Source organism: Chiroxiphia lanceolata, chromosome 7, assembly GCF_009829145.1.
Source record: "Chiroxiphia lanceolata isolate bChiLan1 chromosome 7, bChiLan1.pri, whole genome shotgun sequence".
Lineage (NCBI taxonomy): Eukaryota > Metazoa > Chordata > Aves > Passeriformes > Pipridae > Chiroxiphia > Chiroxiphia lanceolata.
Window position 1 is genome coordinate 31,630,446 of NC_045643.1, and position 21,750 is coordinate 31,652,195.

A 21,750-nucleotide genomic window follows, 5' to 3' on the forward strand; every position below is an offset into this window, starting at 1 on the left:
GATGAAATCAGCCCAGCTTATACATCCTCAGCTGAAAAATCTCTGGCTGCCACCCTACAAACCAAATCCTGCCTCCTGAAATTCTTGCAGTGACAGTTTCTTTAGCTCCAAGGAACGTGGCAGGAGCTCAAATCTTTGAGGAAGGTCACATTCATTTGAAATGCTAATAATAGCCACAAACATTAGCCAGTCCTCAAAATGCTACTGTGCAGGAGGTAAATGCCAATATCCTTGTCCTGCATTCAGACAGACTGAGACAAGCAGGTTAAATGACCTGCCCGAGGACATGCAGCACGTCAGTGGCAGAGTGGGGATGAAAACTAAGGCATTTCAGAGTGAAATCCATGCTGCTCTTATAAGTGATGATTGGGGGGTACTTGATCATGGTTTGTTATTGCTTTGAGCTCAAAGGCACAAAACAGCTTCATTTTTATTAAAAAAATTTTCAAAATTAAAAGGTTGCACATACCAACTCACAGATGAAGCAGCAGTTGTGTGGTGTTTCTAATGGCTGCTTTTTAACAGACATCACTAAAATGCTATTTAGTTTGCTACTAAAAGTTAAGCCCTTGCCTCGTTCTATCTCATGCTAAGGGCAATGACAGGCCACACAGCAAAGACAGCTGATAAAATAGCAAAGCAAGACTTCTCACTGGCGTAACAAGGAAGTTGTTGACAGCACCATAGGGTTGTTAGTCAGCTGAGCTCAAGGGTCAGTAAAACATTCAAATATAAAAGCTGTTTTAGGGTGACTTTCAATTTAAATGCAGCCCAAATATAAAACTGTAAGAAACAAGCTTTCACAAAAACCAAGCCCACATTAAAAATTTCTAAAGAAAGTAGATTTTTTTAAGAAATACTTTCTCCTGCAGATTCTGAAACAGAAATACTGCTGTACTATAAAACTAATGTTATTGAATTAAATACCTGTTCTGAGAAAAAGATAATATATAGAACAGACAGTAAATTATGGAAGGTTTCCCCCTCTCTTTTAATAAATGAAATTGTCTTAGGAAAATAGGAAATATATTTATTTATGAACTGACAGGATTTTCTTAAAGAATCATGATGATATATCCTTCTATTTTTGTACATTACCTTTCCAAATATACTCAGTCTCTTGGGATCAATGAAGGGCTGTTTCAATAGTGATCTGAAAGAAAAAAAGTTGGTGGGTTTGTTTTTGGTTTTGTTTTGTTTTTCACTTTGGTAAAGTAAAATGGTAAATTTTACTTTCTGAATATGCTATTTAAAGAAAATTATTTGTACAGTAAGGATTCATTATACATGCAGGTCAGGCAGAAGAACAAATTACATCCACACGAGTAGTACTGTGAAATGTGATTTGCTTCCTAATTCCTTCTCTATATGGCAAACAGTTGGTGTTAGGCTCGTCTCATCAAATTTAGATACCTGAATTTAAGCATCTTGTCTAAATTACCCATTTACATCTGCTTTTCAGGTAAAGGACAGAAGAGAGACACTGTCAGACAGCCATTCTTTCTCATCCATGTTGGAAACCTCTCTCACTCTGGGGAGAGTAATCCTCCAGAAATGCCAGGATTTTCCACTGACTAGAGCTGAAATGACTGGTTTTGACCAGTGTTTTGACAGCTGAAGGAAGGTAAGATGAATGGAACTTCCTGAATCTAGATAATTAAATAATTAATTATCTCACCAAGGCCATTAATCAGCTATGGTGAATTTTTTACAGAAAGGACAGAATAACCTGAGAGAAAAAATCCAACCAGCTTTTGAGGAGACAAAACCAGCTGCAGCACCTCCTATCAGCCACAGGCATCCTCCCTTTTTCCCATGCAGTGCATTCCAAGAGAGACCAGACTAAATTTAGCCTAAAACGTCTTGGGATTTGAGCAGGGAGATCAGGTCTCACAGCAGACCATGTAGGCTGCTTCCGATGGCCCTTCCAGGAGGGTCACCTCGAACTGCTCCCCTCAATGCGGCCCATTCCTGACCAACATGAACACCAGGAGCCCTCTTGCCCAGGTAGCAGACACAGCTGCCTACTCATGCAATGGCTGAAGCATCAACTGCTTTCAGAAGAAGAAGAAGAAGAAAATATCTGGCTTTAAACTTGCATTTCCCTGTGAAACCCTAGAAAAAATCCGTCCAGACCTTGGTATTTGCCATTTTGACAAGCGCACCCTGAGTAAAGAGTGTTGTCAAAGGTATACGTGATTAGTTCATAGATGGAAATTACTCTTGTCTGCAGCTGGTGGATTTATCTCAGTTCAAGAATGATAATACAAATGAGAAATAACAGGCATTTGCCCAAATTTTGCTCTCATTTACACCATTATAACTCCATTTGCTTTGTGCTGTTACTCCAGATCTCTGTAGTGAAAATGAGAGCAGTATCCAATCATATAGGCCTAAAATACTGTAACACAAATGCATTTAATCATTAACAAGAATTTTCCTAAGGGATATAGACAAAAACAAATTAGCTCAGATGGCATATTTAGATTGCACAGAGCAGGGTCAGCTTTATCATTGTTTCAAAATTTGAAACTGCATTAAAATAAACATTAACAACATTCACAATGCAAAGAAAACATTCTGGGCAGTTTCAGTTGAAAATGCTCGTTCATCAAGGTGTAAGAAGGGTAAAAGAGAAGAAAAGTTTGCACATACGTACTCTACAGCTGCTATTTGGTCCTTCACTTCCACTGATCCTAAGCATCGGTGGACCTCCTGTAGAATCTTGAGGCCTTGAAATCCACTCCCTCTGCCATCAAATCGAGCTACGATGACATTATCAGAGTTGACAAGCACTGAGTCCCAGTCAACGTGAAACTTATCTGTAACCAACTGGCTGCCTGGAGCTTCATCACTGCAAATACCAACACACCAGACACAAACGAAGACTATTGACAATGTGATGCACTGTGCCGATCTCCGATACTTTATTTAGCCTAGATGGCAGAGTTCAGCGGTTATGCAATCCTGCTGAATTACTGTCACTTCCATCGATATCATCCCATTAGCTAGTGCTGCTATCCCTGCAGCAGTAGCAAACAAAATAATTTCTTTAACTGCATAACCACTATGTTGCAGTGCTGTCAATACCTAAATATACTTTGTTGAAAGAAACAGAAAACTAGTGATGCTTACAATACAGTGAATAAACCCCCTAACATATAATAACTAATGGCTCAGTTCTGAGAAGGGTCATACAGCATTGGTTAAGCTGTACTAAACACACAAAAAGGAAAATTCATTTTGTACCCTGATTACCATTTTGTAGGATATATAATACTATTAAGAAGCATGTTACCTTAGAAAACAAAAATAATTGCATTATTGTACCCTTGAATGCATTTCTTGAAACAGAGTAAAAAAAAGACTGAAGTATACACTGGTGAAAATTATATTTTCTCCATCCAAATTCATAGCAAGAAATGGATGCAGGCAGGAGTGATAAGTTTATTTTATGACATTAAAAAAAAGGGTGTTTTACATCAGAAAAGGTGGAACAGAATGGGAAAATGCAGTTTCTAGAGCAACAATAAGATGTGCCATTGAAGCCAAATACATTGTTTTCCTTACAAAGAAAATAAAATGTCAGTTTTAAAAGGGATGTTTGTCATTATTTTTCCCCCAAGATAAACACAGAATAAAAGAGCAGGCTACCATGAAGTTGTACAAAATACAAAATTGTTCTATGCAGGCTGCATCTGCCAGTTGACTGCAAATTAAAATGTAAAAGTGTCTGTGCTGGCTGTATGGAAATTAGATTGGACGGTCTGTGGGAATATTCTGTCTAAGGTGAAAGAAAGATGAAGACAGAAATTATTATTTTGCCAAAGAGATTTATGTAAACCTGGGGGAGGAAAGAGAGACAAAAATATCCTGCAATAACTACTGTCTTACATGTACAATAACGTGCTGATTCAATATCTGATTTTGGCTGTGGATAACACAGACCATCTCCAAGGTAATCATCTAATTAATTAGCAAGCATATGATGAACATATATGTTCTCAAATTCAGTCAAACCTACCTGAAATCAGGATTACTTGGTTACGGACTCAGTCACAATATGTTATGCTTGATTTACCGTTATCTCATGCATCAGGCTTATACTTGGCTTTATAAAAGTAAGAAAGGACATTTTTTTGTTTGCTTAACCAATTCATTTGTGATTACACTTAACTGCTCACAATACAGAACAATATTTGGAAACTGTCAAGTTAACTCTGCAGAAGACAATTCAAAAAGTATATAATCATTATTATTTACAATCAGGAGCAAGCAGAACAATACCTTCAGTATCTGTTTATTGTACAGAGCAAAGTTTTCAGAAGCACTATATATTGACGCAGATGTTTTCACAAAGCATTTATCATTACTTCCAATAGTAGCAGCCTCAGACCAGCTAGAATTACTTTTAGATTCTTCCAAATTTCCACAATAGGATAATGTCAGAAATATCCATGTTCGACTAGGTAACTTTCCAAGAGCTTAATGCACCCCACACCAGTGAAAATATCACGAGTCTGCCTGCTTCCCTTCCATCTAATATAAGAACACTAATACACTAAACTAAAGCTGATTTGTTTTATACATGTTATATATCTAGGTTATATATACATCTGGTATGTTTATATACATATATACACATATATACAGATATATATATATGTTATATGCCATATGCCTAGACACTTAAAAATAGGGAAAAACCATTACATGTAAGCCTTTCTCTAAACCAGAAAGTGCTTAAAATCACAAGGTGTTTTAAATCAAACGTGATACTGCAGAGAATTTCTTCTCTTAAGAAAGGAACAACAAACAGAGCCTCAGCAGAATTCTCAGTGGGCGAGAACTGACAGTGATGGTTTCCCAAGCTCCTTTTTGGAGGGCAAAGTTGGGCTACTTTCAGGTTCAGACTTTAAACACCATACACGTTCCAGTCCTGCACGATGGGTTGTTTGACATATTGCTTTTGGAAGCAATTTTCCACTGGCTAGTTTATTTCAAGGATGTCCATATAAGTAGCCTGTGACAGGCATTTAAAGCTATTTCCATTGAGATACATATCAAAATACCCATTAGCACCAAAAGGTCGCTTTACTCTTCAGCTGCTACTACAAAATGATACTGATTATCTGAGGTGTGCTTCTGTCCTCCACAGAGAGACATGCACCATTCAGACCCCATTGCTAACCTTTTAAATGGGGCTTCTGCAAGGTATTAATTCTTTATGCACCTTTGAACATCATCCTGAGGGCTCTGTAACAAAGTAAGATTGATATTGATGCACAGACTGATTTGGGAAGTTTGTCCTGGGCTTAGAGTTATCTCAAAGTTCAGGTTTTGTTTTATGCTTATCACTACTCACAGCCTAATTATAATTACCCACTCTTCAGTGGTACACTTTTCAGAGAATTATTTCTTGACCCCACTAGTAATACTGCAAGAAGGTCTGCGCCATTTAAGCTTAGGTGTAATACAAACACAGAAGTCTTCTTCCCACATGACTATGGGTGGTCCTAAGGGAATCATAGACTAGCCAAAGCACTGTAGCAAAATCAAAGCCAACATGGAAAGGGCAAAGAAAAGCTACAGGCTCTTCAACATCCCTCAAGGTTTTCTTAAGGACCATCATCTCCAGAGTCAAACAACAAGAGCAAAATGATTCAAATGAAGACTATGCCTTGTTCCTCCTGATTCATTTTTCTTCCTTGTGACAGCACTTTCACTTTTCCTTTTTTTATTTTTGCTCCTGAATTTCAAGGTTCAGAGCTGCCCTGTGTGTGTCTTCAACAGTGACTGCACTCGGATTAGGAGTCCGCTGTGGCAGCACAAGTGCTGACAGCTGGGGCGCACTGCTGGAATTCATCACCAAGGCACCATTTAAATAGACAGAAGCCATCAATAATATACCAATATCATTGACCTCAGTGGGTAATTTGTATGCTTCTTGCAAGGCAGTCACATACATCTCAAGCTGCCTGGTAAAAGGGGCAGCTCATTGTAAGTTCATAGATTGCTGAAAAGAGAGGAACTTGTTCTTTCAGATTCTATAACCAAAAGCTTAAACTAAAGTCTCTGTTCATGATTTGAGTTCCAGCCTACAGGGAATAATGCAGTGTTAGCAGAGAGGCTAACACTGCTGTGCTGTACTCTGTGCAATACTCCTCTGCCACTCTGCTGTCACGACCGCAGCAAAATTTGTTCCACATTTTGCACCATTTAAAAGCTAATTGACAAGATTTTGAACATGAATTTTAGAAGTTACAGGACTGACCAAGCAGGAGGGAAGACAATTTTAAAAGATGCATACCAAATAACTGCTGTCATCACTGCTTAATATCCAGTACATTTCTTTCTATTTCTGCAAAACAGTAGATTTGATGCGGCATATGGAAAAGGTAACTTGACAGAAAATATGTGAGAAAGACAGTAACTGAAAGAATAAAATCTATGTAAAGAAATGTTATTGATAAAACTCATATTTTGTTTATGGTGAAACTGAGTGGGGAAGGATCATTTTACAAAACTGGTGCAAATACTAGAAAAATCCACTTCATTTTCAGATTTCATAAGCATCTCTTCCACAAGCATCATCTTCCAAGCACACACACCATTACTGGTCAAAAATCAGGGAACCTGAATACTCTCAAACATTGAGAACAAAAAATCACAAATGCTTTCTCTCTCTTCATATGCCCTGTTTAGATACCGCAGACTGTAACTGAAGATAGATCATGTGTTTACAACTCCTGCCTGCAATATGGCCAAACAAATTAAAAGACATGACGAGAAGAGATTCCATTATGAGGGTAGAAAACATGCAACAGGCAGGACCAAAGCAGACAGCATAGTAAAGCATAGAATATAGTATGAAAAATAAAACTTTTAATCTTAAAACACCTTTCTGAAACCCTTAAGGCTGAAGACTTTAAAAATACAGTTTTGAGAACAAGACCCTGTCCTGTGTCATAGGAAAAGGAGGTGAAGGTTTGAATCTCCTCTTGCTTTTTTTGCTATGGAAGATTAAATGATCATTTTATTCACCTAGCAAGATATATACTGCTGTGGGGGAAGTGGGAATAGGGGAAGCTGAAAGAGGATGGATCTTAGCTCAATGATTCCTCAAGACTTTTGCGTGGACAAGACTGAAGAGAAAGGGAGTGAGCAGATCCATTACTGCCCATAGCACCAGGACTGCTACTGCCAATGAAACAGCTGGAATGAGCCTCCAGTCTATTCCTCTTTTAGACTAAACTAAATGAATCTTCCCTCTAGGCCTTGAGAAATATTACAAAGTTCAAAGAATGGGGAAGAAAATCTAAGAGTAAAAAAGAAAAGACTGTTCATCAAATACTTTGATGTAACAAAAACACAAAAGATCAGTGAAATACTGGCATGCTCTGCAGAGGCAGGATGAATACAGGCACGAAATGGATAGCTGTCAAAGCAATTCATGAATTATTCACATGACTTAGGGATCTCCTAAAAAGCAAAGTTTTCACAAAATATTTTTACACTTCACCATGCAGCCAGGTATTGTTCCTTCTTTTGCAACAGCTGCCACTTAAAATGAGCAATATCCTTCACAAGAGAAAGGTGCACAAGACAGCTATTAATTGGCAGTGTTACCATACCTCAGATCTTGAATATTTCCCAACACTTGCATTAAGCCTCTCTGTATTTCTTCTAGTCTTTTAATTATTTGTTCTCAAAGCTGCAAAAAAAATTCACTTCAAACCCTATTGTCTTATCTTGCAATCAATTCCAAGAGTGTATTCACTGGACGCATAAACAGGTTTGATTGCCTGTTTGAAGGCCTAAAACTTTCATAATTTCAACAACAGGTAAACCAATTCCTGTTTATTACCAATATATAAGAAAACAAGTAAACAAACAAACAAAAAGAAACCTCTTGGAGACAATTCACTGTTACATTGGAGAACACCTGTGGTTTTTTTCTCCTCAAATATCAGAGCAAGCTCTCCACTGCTTCAGTTTTACAATATCCACAATATTGGACAATTTTAAATGATGTTAAATAATAGATGCTGACATTTAAGATACATTATCTACAGATTTGAAGAAATGAGGTTAATTATGTTCAAGGCAAAATAAAGAATGATTATCTACGCTGATTTTATTACCCAGATTAAATGGCAAAGTCTTTACTTAATCATTTCCTGTGTGTTACCAAGAAGTGTATGTTCCAACTTTTTTAATGAGTAAGGTGAACCATAATGAGAAAATCAAGGATCTGAAATTTAAACTTTGATCTTAATTATATAGAAAAAAGACGATAATCACTCTTTCAGGCAATTACCGCAGAGCTCTCTAATCTATAGCTACACTGTACATATTATATCAGAAGAAAACTGAGTGTGAAATGTATTAGTGGTTTAGGAGAACAAACGGAAAAAAAGGGAGGTGTATTAACCTTTTAACATTTTATGGGCTACACATCACAATTCTGGAACGAAAACCAGTGCCATCTGACAACTGGTTTCTACACGAGAACTATCTGTTTGATAGTCCAGCCATACAAATGGACATAAACTTAAATCCAGCAATACAAAAATCTGCTATTTGACCACTGCAGAATGCTTTGCAACTGTTAATGGACGAATGTTGGCAAAATCCTTATGATGAAGATGACAGGATATTCAGGGCCTGGTTCTTAATTTGAGCTTGTGTCTACATGGAACTGTACTTAGTTCATACCCAGGTTTCACATCAGGACCAGATTACTGACTAGTTCCCTTCCAGGATTCAGCCTTAAAACTCAGGCACCCCAGTGCCATGTGCTGGAGGTTCAAATTTACCTTGTAGTGGGTTTTACCTGTAGACATCCTTGCATGAATACAGGAGACTTATTATAGTCATGCACCTTTGAAATGGCTACTAGCTTTCAGTGCTTTGAAAAATATCCAAACCACACAGCACCAAACTTCCTCCGCTTTACCTATTTCCAAATTCTGTTAATCCCATTGTAATCCTATTGACCCAGAGAGTACATTAACACCATACAGAAGTAGTCACTGCTGATGAAAATTTACAGTAATGTGATGAACCTCAGTCATCAAAAACCCACTTTATTCTGAGCCAGCGAAGCCAGTCACCAGCACAAGTGGTGTCTCTCTCTGAAGAGACAAGACCACACAGGTAAACCAGATTCTGGCAAAATGTAAGACACAAGGGAGATCAATTTTCATCAGAGTCTTGGAGTGACTCTGGAGCAGTGACTGCAGCCAAACAGCAAGAGTCTGTTAAATCTTATATGCCATATCTACCGTCCAGCTAAGGAGACAAAGCCTACATACATTGGAAACTTATATGCACTTAACTAAACATTTAATTTGCACTGCAAAGACCTATTAGGTGAATTTCAGGTTTAAACTCACATTGTCTTTTCCTCATCTTCCTTCCTTCCCTTCCTCCTTCCCTTCTTAAGCCCCTGACAAAGCGCCCTGCTACTGAGGTGGAAAGCAAAACCCACTTCTTATCTACTAATACTCCATTTTTTCAGATATACCTCTTCTTTTCATATACATCTAAGTGCGTGTTGTCTGAATCAAGATGTTATATAGAATCTCCTTTCCAAAAAATGGACATACAATTAAACCAACACTCTTACAGGGACATTGGTAAGCATTCTTTTTCAAATTTTCAGTAGCTGGATTATAATGATAATTTGTATCATGACTGAGAATGTAAGAAAGAAAGTAGGTGCAACTGAACAATATGAAAGGTAGTGCTTGTTATCAGCCACTAATTCTTGTCTAACACTTCCAGCAGTAGGAAAAGCAGGTCTTTCAATCAGTTCCAACAGTATCACTCTGGGACCAAGGAAAGTCAAATATCTGGGAAATTATACCACCCATACAACTAATCAGTGTTCCCTATAAAAGCTACATGTTCTCCTTGGACCTGAATACTTTTTCTTTTTTTTTTCTTTTTTTTTTTTTTGAAGTAGTATTTCTGATCATGAAATAAACCTTAAGACATCAATTTGGAGCTGTGTGGGTCAAGAAATTACCCCCTACACACTCACAGCTCTTTCTCAAGAGCTAGGCAGAATTTATTAGGCTCAAATAATCATCCCATAAGGGAACTTCTGATAACTTCTGTGACAGTTTTCAGTTTTATATTTCTTTTGGGGACCTCTTTAATAGAAAAAGGGATTGCTGGCAACCTTAGTTTAAAGTCTGTAAAAAGCTGTAGAAGAAATATAACTTCTTTCTCTTCTAGGGAATAGGAGGACACAAAATAACGCTACATTACATGAGCCAGGACAGATTTCTAATTTTCAGTTTCATACTTTTATTACTGTACAAGGTTTTCTAAAACTAACTCCCGCTAAAGCTAACATTGAGAATTTGATATTGCAAAGGTATTTGACTGAAAAGCAAAGGCTCCATGCTGTAAACGTAGATACAACAATCTGTATTCATAAGTTGATGAATTTCCCTTTTATCCAACATGCCCATCATAAAAAAAAAAAACAACAATTATAAAACATAGCCATACATTATGACTTGCCCATATTATTTGCTTATTGGGTACTCACAACTTTGTTAAGTTTAAACTCAGACCTTACCTCAATACTTTCTCAGTTCTTTCACCACCTCAGTATCAAAATACATTTCAAAATAATTTCCTTAGCTTTTCTTTTTTCATTTTCCTGTAATTTCTGACTTTGGGCTTCTCAGTTTTCTGATCCTTCCCTTCTGTCTTCTGTAGTTCTACATGAGTATAAAACCTCATATTTTACCATACCTGTATATGGCAGGTTTTGTATTCACTAGCATACTTAAAAAGGGAAGGATTACACTGCCAACACCTTAGTGTTTCCTTAGTCTCAGAAAAAAGAAATAAGCACAGATGTTTGCAAGTCCCTGCAGTACTGCTGGGGTCAATTCACAGAGTCAGTTTGCCTTTGGCACACTTTTAAGAGCTGCTTAAAATATAATCATGCTTCCAAAATCATGCTAGCAAATACTGCAAAGATGAAATAATATCAATGTGTCATGCTTCTCCACAAGAAAAAGGTATTCATGAACCAATTAAAGACCAGAGAGTCTCCACAACTGCAGATAAATACAACCAAAAAATCTGAATTAATCAATTTAGCAGTGCATTCCTACACCTCTGTTACTAAATTCACATCAATTCCTTCCAGAAAGGATTGGAAGATGATCTGCAGGTACAGAAAAGCCCTCTACATTCATGCTGAGATCAGGTGGAGAGGAGTGGTGCCCTGAGCTGGCCATCACCAGTTTCCCCAGGTAGGCTGTAGGCACACTCAAGACTCCGCTCTTTTCCTCTGCTCACATTGTGTAGACATGTAACTTAAAGGCTGACTGTCTCTGCAAGAAACATACACCCTGTTTCTTTTTAAAAGAGCAGGACAGGTTGCCAGGGAGTTGCCACCTTCCTCCCACAGAGGTTTTCTACAGACATCAATAGTCTTTGGATCATGCCTATAGTGCCTTCAGCCACTGATGCTCAATAATATGGTTTTCTTCTTTCCAGTGTCCTAAAAGCAGTTTCTGCTTTATGCATCTTAACTGAGCCCTCTCAGAAGCTCTACCCATTTTCTACCAGGATAAAAAGGAGCACATGCTCTGAATGAGATACTCTGTGGGTAGGATCAGTATGGGTCCCAGAAAGACTGCAGAACTACTCACAGCTACACCATTAGAAGTGCCAGTGCCTCATGTACATAAAAGTACAGAGAAGCAGAGTTAGAGAGCTCAAAAAACCCCAGGCCACCTCTACCAGGCAGCACCTACCATAAAGTCTTCTCAAGAACAAGCCTTTTGATTTATCAACTCAAATACATGAGGTAATTTTCCTACACAAGGTAAAGAACAAACCATTTTCTAATTAAACAGTAATGTTTTCTATGATGCACTTTTTTTATTTTCAGTGATTCTACACAGATACTTACATTATTAATAGAAGGGCATACTGGTTTCGATCTGTGAAATCTTTTGGCAGTGACAACTGTAAAGGGAATTCTTTTAAGAAAAGAGAAAAACATTAAAGGCTGGTTGTTACACAGATGAAGAACAGGACATTCTAAGATTTTGGTTTGCTAAAATAACATTTTGTCAGATTTTACCGTAATCCTCAATGTGAAGCATTTTGACTTCAGTCTTGTAATTCTTTTTCTTAAAAACAGCTTCCTTCAACACAGCATTATTTTCCAAAATATAAAACTCTAGAAACAGGAAGAAAAAGCATGTTGAAAGGCGTCACACATCACACCAGAGATAAATCAAGATTCAAAAACATTAAAGAAAAAGAGACAAATGTGCAATGATAAATCCTGTAAATGAATACCTTCTGTAACTACTGCTTTTATAATGCAACTACTTTGCAATTCAGGAGCTGAGCAAACATCTAATTCAAAAGATATACATCTAGTCCATATTCTGGCTTCAGCAGGCTTTGCTTTCACTAAGCACTACCAATGAAATTGCTGATGGCCAAATGAAAACCAGTATCTCACTACTAACAGAGGCTGTTACAGCAAAAGGCTGCTCTGCTGGACAATATCCTAAGCCTCTTGTAGGCATCCTTTTCAAGCTACCTATTCCAAGGCAGCATTTAGCCAGCACAACTCTACGTGGTCACTGCATGTCCTTATGTGTCTTCTGCACTTCAACCAAGAATGGGACATCAGCTTGGTTTAAACCTGCAGGACACATTTGAAGAGGTCCTTTTACACAGGAAAAAAAGATGACTAATTTGTTCTCTTTTTTTTTGGTTTGTTTTTACTCAAATTACTGATCTTGTTTCCAAAATTTAGATTTCTTTAATTAAATAATAACTCTTCACTTAGGGCCCAAACTGGATAGTCTAAGGAGAATGTTCTTCTGGGCAATCAACCAAAATGGAATAATTACAGTCCTGGGGATGGAATAATTGAAGTAGTCCTTAATCATTCTTTTATGGGTTGAAGAGGATAATCTAATCTTGCACTAAAACATTAGTGTAAATTATATCTCTTATTATTTGGCTTCTGTTGTTACAAGAAACAATATTCCTCTTGCTTTGCCTTACTCTAAGATGTTGCACATAAATCTCTATTTCAGTATTTCATTACCAATAGTATTTTAGATGCAGGTAATAAAGAGTGAAAGTCTGCCTTCACAGGACTGAGGAGCTCTATAGAAGTCAATGAATTTGCTTGAGCAGTTGCTGCACCTTAATGACCTGCCTTTGGTGTGCTATGGCATTGAGCTTTACAAACACTAACAGTGACATTAAAAAAAAAAAAAAGAAGCCATAAAGTCCCATTCCTGTAATCCACACCTTCATGTTTGTGGGTTGCAGTGGAGTTGGAGGTAGCAAGGTTGTCACCTCTGCTGCACCACAGAAATACCTAGGTGGGGAAAATTCTACTGCTGAAGGACAGTCTTCTGTTACAAAGCACCTCAAGCAGCCAGGAAACAGTACAGATTTGGTGTAAATATACAGAAAATAATGTATAAAACTGACAAATAGAGCTATAGAATACCCCCCTAAAAAGTCTTAATTGAAAATGTCAGTGGAGTCGTTCTGATTTGAGAAATATAAGATAAGGACTAAGTTCATCATACGTAGATCAGCTTTTATGATCAACTGTCCAAGGACTGTACCTTACTTCAACATAATTGGACTGTAACTTTAAAAATATCTCTAAAATACAAAGTTGTATTATAATGGCAGCATGATTTACACAGAAAGTGACGAGAATGAAGACGAATCTGCCAGCTAATTTGCTCAAGTGTAAACAGAAGATGAGTCATATGTATTAGCATAAAACGTGTCTGGAAAGCCTGGGAAAGATTTAGTAATTTGATTAACTTCTTTCCTTATCATTAGCTGATGTGGATGCTGTTAAGAGGTAATTAAAAGAACTTTATATGAATAAGCCATCTATTAATTTTCACATACTTGCAATGGCCTTTCCCCTCTCCCAAACTCTCCAACACAATCAGGGATGATAATAAAATTTAAGTATTCATAAGGAATACTCACTTGCAGTATTACTTGTACTGTGCACGCTAACAATTGGAACACCTGGTCCTGTTTTGAGGAGAGAAGAAAACAGAGGCAGTGCAGGGTAGTTAGTTACTCAGCAGTTCAATAAAAAAGGTCACAGCAGCAGCTACCACATAAGATGGGATCCCGGAAGCTCCGTACAAATGCTTCCCTTCAAACACAGCATTAACTCCACTGGGAAAGACACAGGTTAGACTACAGTACCAACAAAGTGGGAAACAGAGGCCTGTTCAGCAAGCAGTTCAGATTCTGTACCCACACCCTGCACCACAAGGAGCACCATTTTTTTTATAAACTCCAAGTTTTAGTTTTAAGTGAAGAATAAAAAATTATAGAGGCCCTTAATAGCACTGTCTAAAATATATCAGTTTGGCATTCAGAAACAGTAACTTTAGGTTGACTGGGAGGTGAATTAATGATAATATTCACTTATATTTTCTATCAAAAAGCTACTGAGGTGCTGAAAAATTCTCACGTATTTCACTTAGTTATCTGTTTAAGCAGCGTCTTTGGTATGCCAGCTCTGCAAAAACAACAGCATCACAGTTAAATCTAGGTGTAATGTAATCTAATTCCAGTTCAGATACTATATTTTTAATTTACCACTAAGAAACTAAGTGCACGAGGAATAATTCTTCACGTCAACAGCTGCTGCGCAAATGCACAAGACGGTATGTGAAACTGGGATGACCAAGCATTCAGCATAGTCAGAAGCAGAGCTGAGTTTGCTGTACCTGTTCTGAGGACTCTCCTAGTGTAAACTTGCGAAAGAAAATATTGTGTTCCCACCCCCAGCGTGGAATTTGCACGCAAGAAGCTTAGTGAGAGAAGAGTTTAAATTACAAGCAGTCAGGTCAGTACTGGGCTAGGAAGAATGATGCAGAAAAGCTGATGTCCCTGAGGACCCCATGGCAGATGAATGCACAGACCCTCTAAAATTAGGAGTTACAACTTCTCTTTTTTTGAGAAAAAACAATTCCTTCTGAGAGCAGTTCACAGACAGAGTGTAATTTATGTGTTTCGAGAGGTTGTCTTTCAATTAATTATGGCATGAGCCTAGGGAAATGTAAATACCTGAAACAAGAAGCATGATGCCATTCATGGTCTCCACTGAAGATTTTTATCAATTTCATTTAGTCTCAAGAGGAACTATTGACAAAATCTTACAGGTAGATTGCTGAGAAATCACAGCTTTCTGCCTTAGCCCTTGAAGAAGGTAATTTCTTCAGATGGTCTCTTTTTCTTTTGTTTGGTTTTTTCCCAGCTCATTTTACTACTCTGGATTTGTCATTTTGCTTTAATTCTTATTTAAGAAAGACCATTTTTGAGCGGGAAAGCATTGATGTTTTCCAGGCCAGCTCTATTTTCACAGTAAAAGACTGAAGGATGACACATTTTGAAAAAAGGGAGATTGCAGTAGATTAAAAAGCTAATCAGAATAAAAGAGACAGAGCTGTCTTGCAGGCATTGTGTTACAGCACATGAGAACTAAGCACAGCACTTAGATTTCCCATTGACCTCCTATTACTAACCCTAAACCCAGAGCTCATTTTCGGTTGTATAAAAGGGGAGAAAAAATTAATCTCTGTGTGAAGTATTTTATTTGAGTGGAGAGATTAATATCTGTAGTGTTTATGAAGTGCTAAAGGAAAAAACTCACAAGGAGTGGTTGAAAATAAGTGCAAAGGATGCACTTGCCAAAACTGAGAGGCTGAGAGTCTCCTCTACCTACCAGGCTACAAATAACTCCTCACTCAGGAGAGTCTCTGGAGATGGATATACTGAGACAGATCTCCTGGCTGAGGAAAACTAAGAAGGAAAAGTATCTTAATAAGGTGGCTCATGGGTAACAGGAGGTGGAAGAATTGAAACTTGTATAGATCGAACTAGTCCAGAGTCCCCCAACGATTTTTCTGGGCAAATTGCTTTTGTAACAATTCGGCAAAGGCTTTTTTTGGTGGGAAAACAAGTGGGGATGCAAGCAGATGCAGTGTCATCTGTCTCCTTGGAGCAGTTTACAGCACGCTCCTACAAGCAGCACTCTGCAGAAGAGTTTTGATACCTGTTCTCTGGTGATGTTGCCATAAACTTTGATACTCCCAAATACCCAATGCACCACAGAGCTGTGGCAGTATACAAGAGCCACACCACTGCTGTAACTGCAAGCTCTGATGAAACACAAGAGAAAGCCAAGCTGACAACTATGCATTAATGTTAGAGGTAGGAAAAACTTAGAGAAAGTGGTTTATCATCTATGCCCATGACCTGCAGCTTACAGCAGTCTACTGGCTGCAACTCAGTGGAGTGTAGGTTTAATCCTGGGAGGATGATCTACAGCCTTATCATCTCAACAGACAACTGCCACCTCCAAAGTCACTGAAGTTGTGAGCCTATATTCCATGCACACTTTCTGCTGCATTCATGTTTTTATATCAAAGGAACACATTAAAAAATACAGGCTGAATATACTTTGCAAAAATAATAACAAGAAGTGTCCTTTTGGACCCTGGAACGTTACTGATTCAGGGAAAAAAAACTTCCCAATTTACCAATCCTCCCCTATTGCAGGAATCTAGACTTCCCCCATAGGGACTGCTGTCAAGAACAAGGGAAAACTGCTTAAAGCATGAGGAAGTCATTACTAGTGCAGTCTTTACTCAGATATGGGTCTCAGGATAGCTCTGTAACATCATGCTGCAGATTTAACCATGTATATAACCATACAGGTTGTATGTTTTTTGCTAATCAGCTTTGCATTGTACGTGTATTCCACAACCCCCCCTCACCAAAAAAAAAAAAAACCACACCCCTTATTTTAGCCAATATATATCATTGTTTGGATAGATTCAATGCTCAAGCTGGCAGATATTTTATTTTCTGTGCAAAAATAAAAGTGGAGTGCAAAAGAATAGAAAATGCATGAAAATAAAAGGGGCTATTCATATGTATTTCAGATGATCGTGTTCTAACTCTTTTCAGTCTGATCCTAACTAGTAAAAAAATACTGGGAGGACAATGTAAAATATTGCAAGTTTCAAGAACAAAAGGTCTAGCTATACACTTTATTATGATTGTCTCATGCTCTTCGAACCGTTTTTTATAATCGTATTTATTTCTTAGTGTTTATTTCCTGGGTTAGGGTTATAAATTTCACAGTGTGGGATGGTTCTATTTTTCTGTTTATAGAGAAACTCTTACCCAATTGGTGCCATTCAGTGCTACTAGAACACAGCTAAAATAAAACACAAGGAGTTTATTTATTGTAATTATTTTGATAGAGAGGCTCTGTGGAGTAAACCACACCTGGTTTAATCTTTTTGGAAGATACACACAATACATATGGAGGTGTATAGATACACTGTGCACCATACATGTCTATACACATAGAGAAACAGTGTACCAGAAAGCAGTCCCTCATTTTTAACTAGGTATAATTACACAAGTTCAACCCTATATATAAAATAATGAAGATGTTACAAACCACAGTACCATCACCACAAATTCCAAAATTTTGTGTGAAGGATTTTTATCTAGGGTGAATTTAAGTCAATGTCCTTTACTTGGACAGAAGCGTTAGGATTGGAGCAGCTTTTCTGACATCACCTGTTATTTAGTGTTTACACAGAACATCTTCACTTAGCCTTGGAATAGACTCTGTACTGAACTTGGTAATCCAATACTCAGCCAACTGTTAGACTCCAGCCTAATGCCCTTCTCAAGAGAATTCAGAAGCAAACAAGCACTACTACACGCTGTGTATTTGACTACCTTTACAGTGCAGTAGACAATGCCTATATCATGGGGCTAAACTTTGCACTGAAGTATGTGCACTGGTCTTTCAAGAAGTTACACGGAGAGACAACTGACGATTCAATGATCCCACTGTTGATACACTGTGGAAAAAATTAATCAGAAACATTCACATTGTAATAAAATACAATAAACCAAGAATTAGCTCATCAGAGTGACAAAATTTGTTTCAGTCCCCAACTTGCTTAAATACCACTGACTTATTTTGTTCCTGATGGAAACTGTTTTCAGATGACTCAGAGGACTACTGTTCTGTAAAAGTGGGCAACGTTGACAGGATCCCCAAACCTGCCCAAACCAAGACTGGGACTCCAATAAGTAGCAGTGCTGTGGGGTAACAGTATCGGTAGGAATACAATAAAAAGCCTCATTAACTTCAAGTTTAAGCACTGGAGTTTGTGCAAGGACGAGGTGCTTTGCCCACATACTTTAAGTTACATGATTAAACTCTATAAATATTTTTATTTAGAAGATTTTAATACTTTTAAAACACAGTCATGTTAAATGCTTGCCTTTAGGTTTAGCCTTTTAGATGCTTATAAAGAACTAGTAAGATGTAATTGGTAAAAACATTTTGTTAAAATCTTTTCCATTTTTTAGGAAATTTAAAATATCATTACATGTTTAACTTATAAAAGCGGTGACTCTTTCCTTGCTACAGCTCAAGCATAGTAATTGTTACACAGTATAAATGATTACACAAACACCATAGCACTTAAAGGTTGGATGAAGAAGCTGTTGTCACAGCCCCATGTACTTCTTACCTATGGCAGCTGTCTTCCTCTTGGGGATTCTTCAGTGCTTAAGAAATAACTGTGCCCAAAAGATGAAAAAGTTAAAAGTTAAACTCAGTTTGGTAAACTGTCTGATATGGGTAGTGTTTAGGGAAATGAGAGACACCATAAGAAACATTTTTTAAAATAAAAATTCCCAAATATCCATGAAGATAAAATACTATATACAAACCTAATTTCCAAGATTAAATTAGACCCAGTACACAGAGTAGTTATTTCAGATGGCAAAACGATTTCATATTTTAACAGTGATGAACACAATGTTTTATGGTTTCTGTTTAATTCCCGTAATGCCCAGGGAGCTCCAGTAGCAACCACGATGCCTTTCTGCACATTACAAATACAGAGGAGAAAGTTTCTCCTTCACTCCAGAGTTTGCAATATAAATCCAAGTGGTAGATAAAGGTCTCAGTGAAATTATATCATGTATACAATAGGTCTTATGATACCCAAAAGCCTTTTTGAGCTGTAGGAAAACTTTTTCTTCTATCTAGTTTCACAGGGGGAAAGAGACTGGTAGTAAAGATGGTGCAAGATACCAAGACAAGCCCTTGGTGTTTCCCAGGTGAGATCCCAAAGGTTCTGCTTGATAGGCAGAAGAAGGGCAAGGAATCCCTCAAGAGGTTGAGACAACCCACATGAGGCCTGTCACCTCTCTGCAGGCTGAGTGCATCCAGACCTCATTTTTTCACCTGAACCTTGCAGAACTATCTAGAAATTGTCCATGGATATATTTTCTGAACCCAAAGAAGGACTGGTCAAAAAGGGTTTTCTCCAGTACTAGTGGAGAAGACAGGTTTTGTTGCAGCCTCAAATATGTTGCAGCCTCAGATATTACTGAAATATCATTTATTTTAAAGAAAATGAGAATGTCTGTTTTTTGCCATGGGTAGATAAAATTGAAAACTAAGCAAGTTGCACAGAAGTTATGTGGAGCCTTCAGACATTTTATGTCAGTTCTATACTCCCCCCCAAAAGCAGCAAAGTATGTGCTGCATTTCCTTCTACTGTAGCACTAAGATGGGCTTTGGAAATATTTCTCTGTGAGCTGAGTTAGAATCACGAGTTCTGATAACCTCCATAAATAATTTAAATTTATGAGATTGAACCAGATCCCCAAAACTCTGAGGCCTCATGCAGTAATCAAGCCAGGATAAAAACTAAAGATTTGATGTCTTATCAAGTACCAAAAATTTACTATGACTCCTTGTCTGATTTCAGGAAAGAAGTCACCAAAAACCTTATTACTGCTGCATTGTGTGTTGATTTCTTTTGTTTAGAAAAATACAGTGAGTAAGTGATGTCACAGTGTGCGCTTCTTTTCCCTTTGCATAAAAACACACACAACAACAGAATGACATATAAATTGTCTTACAACTGCACTTTATGCACTCAGGCAATGCTCAAAAATGAAAGAAATATTGTTGTTTGAGATATGCTATTTCCCGTTAAATGGATTCCACTTTAATAACTCAGATATTTTCATAAACAAATACAGAGAATAGTGCTTACATCTTTTGAGTAGTTCATCGTATGCCAGTATTTGATAACTTCCCAGTTCCCGATGTAAGGTGTCTCACACTGATTTGTTCACTTTTAGCCTGGAGAGAGATGGAAAACACTGACTTTCACCTTACTTGTTATATTTTCTTTGTCAGAAGGATTGTCTGCACATGTCAGTATTGATTACAGCTTTAAAAACTTAAATATGCAACATAACATCTTTAAATCACAAACCCTCACATTTTGATAGGCCTGAACTTTAAGCATCTTCCCCTCCATATATAACTTTCAAGTTGTTAAAATAATGTTGGTTTTCATTACAATTTTTCTTTCAGTTGCCCAGATGCCAACAAACAATGCAAGTCCAATACTTCAAGCTAAGAAGCTTGCCATTCCACATGCTTTGTTTTTCTTAGTGTTTCTTTTCCTTCACAGTGGCATTCCAGGGAATCTTTCCCCTGCTCCACCGTGCACCATGGAGAATCCTCTCTTTATCCAGCACCTATAAGAAGCGGCTAAGAGTAGCTTCAAATTTTGGCAACTGAACCAAATGCCTACAAGCTGGGGAGCACATGTTGTTTCCTTTCAGAAGCAGTTTCTACCCCAGTGAGCCCAGGAAAATAACTGCTACAAGGGGAAATTCAAAACATTCTTTCAAAGAATGTGATGATACTTTTCTCCGCCAGTGCACCAGGAGCTGAACTAGGAAACATTGGGATGCAATGCAGGTAAAACCAACTCTTTGGCTGGAAGTTGCAGCAGGTTGTTCATCAGACATAGGTTAAAAACAGTAGAACATGAAGACTGAGAAGCTCCTACTCTAAAAGGTAAAATCTTGGCTTAGGCTACTGAAGATTAAAACTTCAACCCTCACTACTTGAACAGAGCCTTTTTTTTCTATATTTGGGTTATGATGCTTGGCTTGGATATACAAATTCTTAAGTTTTCCAAATTCAAGACAAACTTCGTGAAGAAAAGAGGTGATACTCAGCTTATGTTTCATCTTTAGTGGGCAAAACTGAGCGGCAGGAGTTACGAAGGAGGTCAGATGGAGGATCTAATGGTGCTTTCTGACCTTGTGGCCTGTGAACCTGCAGCACCAGTCCATACCTAATCGCTGTGGCCTCAGTAGTTACGTGGCCTACAAAAAGTCATAAAGGCAAAAAGGGTTTGTTTTTTTTAATCCATGTATTTCTGAACTATACCCTGAGTTCTACATCAACAGCAGCAATAACTAGAAAGCAGAAAATGCTCAAGGATACTTATGAGAAATGTTGGGAACTGGCAAGGCAGAACCAATTCCCTTAGAATTGATCTTTTTTCTACCAGATCCACAAGGAAAGAATGATGTAGTAACTCTATGACAAGTGTTGCAAGCACCAAACAAAATCAAGACATTGTGCTGGGTGCTGTACATATGTTTATGATGAGGGCCCTCCATTCAGGAAGACTACGATATTCAGTGCTGTCTCCAAGAATGATTAAAATACAAATTAGTGATTTATCCTAAGTGACTGTTTCTTCTCTCAAGAGAGAAAAGCTGCAACAATTGAAAGAGATATTTAAATATTAAGATCATAGGATCTAACAAGAA

At 37.7% G+C, this 21,750-nt stretch overlaps 1 protein-coding gene across 1 annotated transcript in view; it reads right to left on the minus strand.

Moving 5' to 3' along the window:
- The window catches only part of DPP10 (dipeptidyl peptidase like 10), a 265,286-nt gene that overhangs the window by 9,445 nt on the left and 234,091 nt on the right, over positions 1–21,750 (minus strand). The window contains 9 exon segments of the mRNA XM_032693535.1: positions 1,099–1,153; positions 2,660–2,854; positions 11,948–12,017; positions 12,122–12,220; positions 14,026–14,073; positions 17,818–17,845; positions 17,847–17,942; positions 18,624–18,672; positions 20,166–20,254. Coding sequence (XP_032549426.1) covers positions 1,099–1,153; positions 2,660–2,854; positions 11,948–12,017; positions 12,122–12,220; positions 14,026–14,073; positions 17,818–17,845; positions 17,847–17,942; positions 18,624–18,672; positions 20,166–20,254 — 729 coding nt within the window.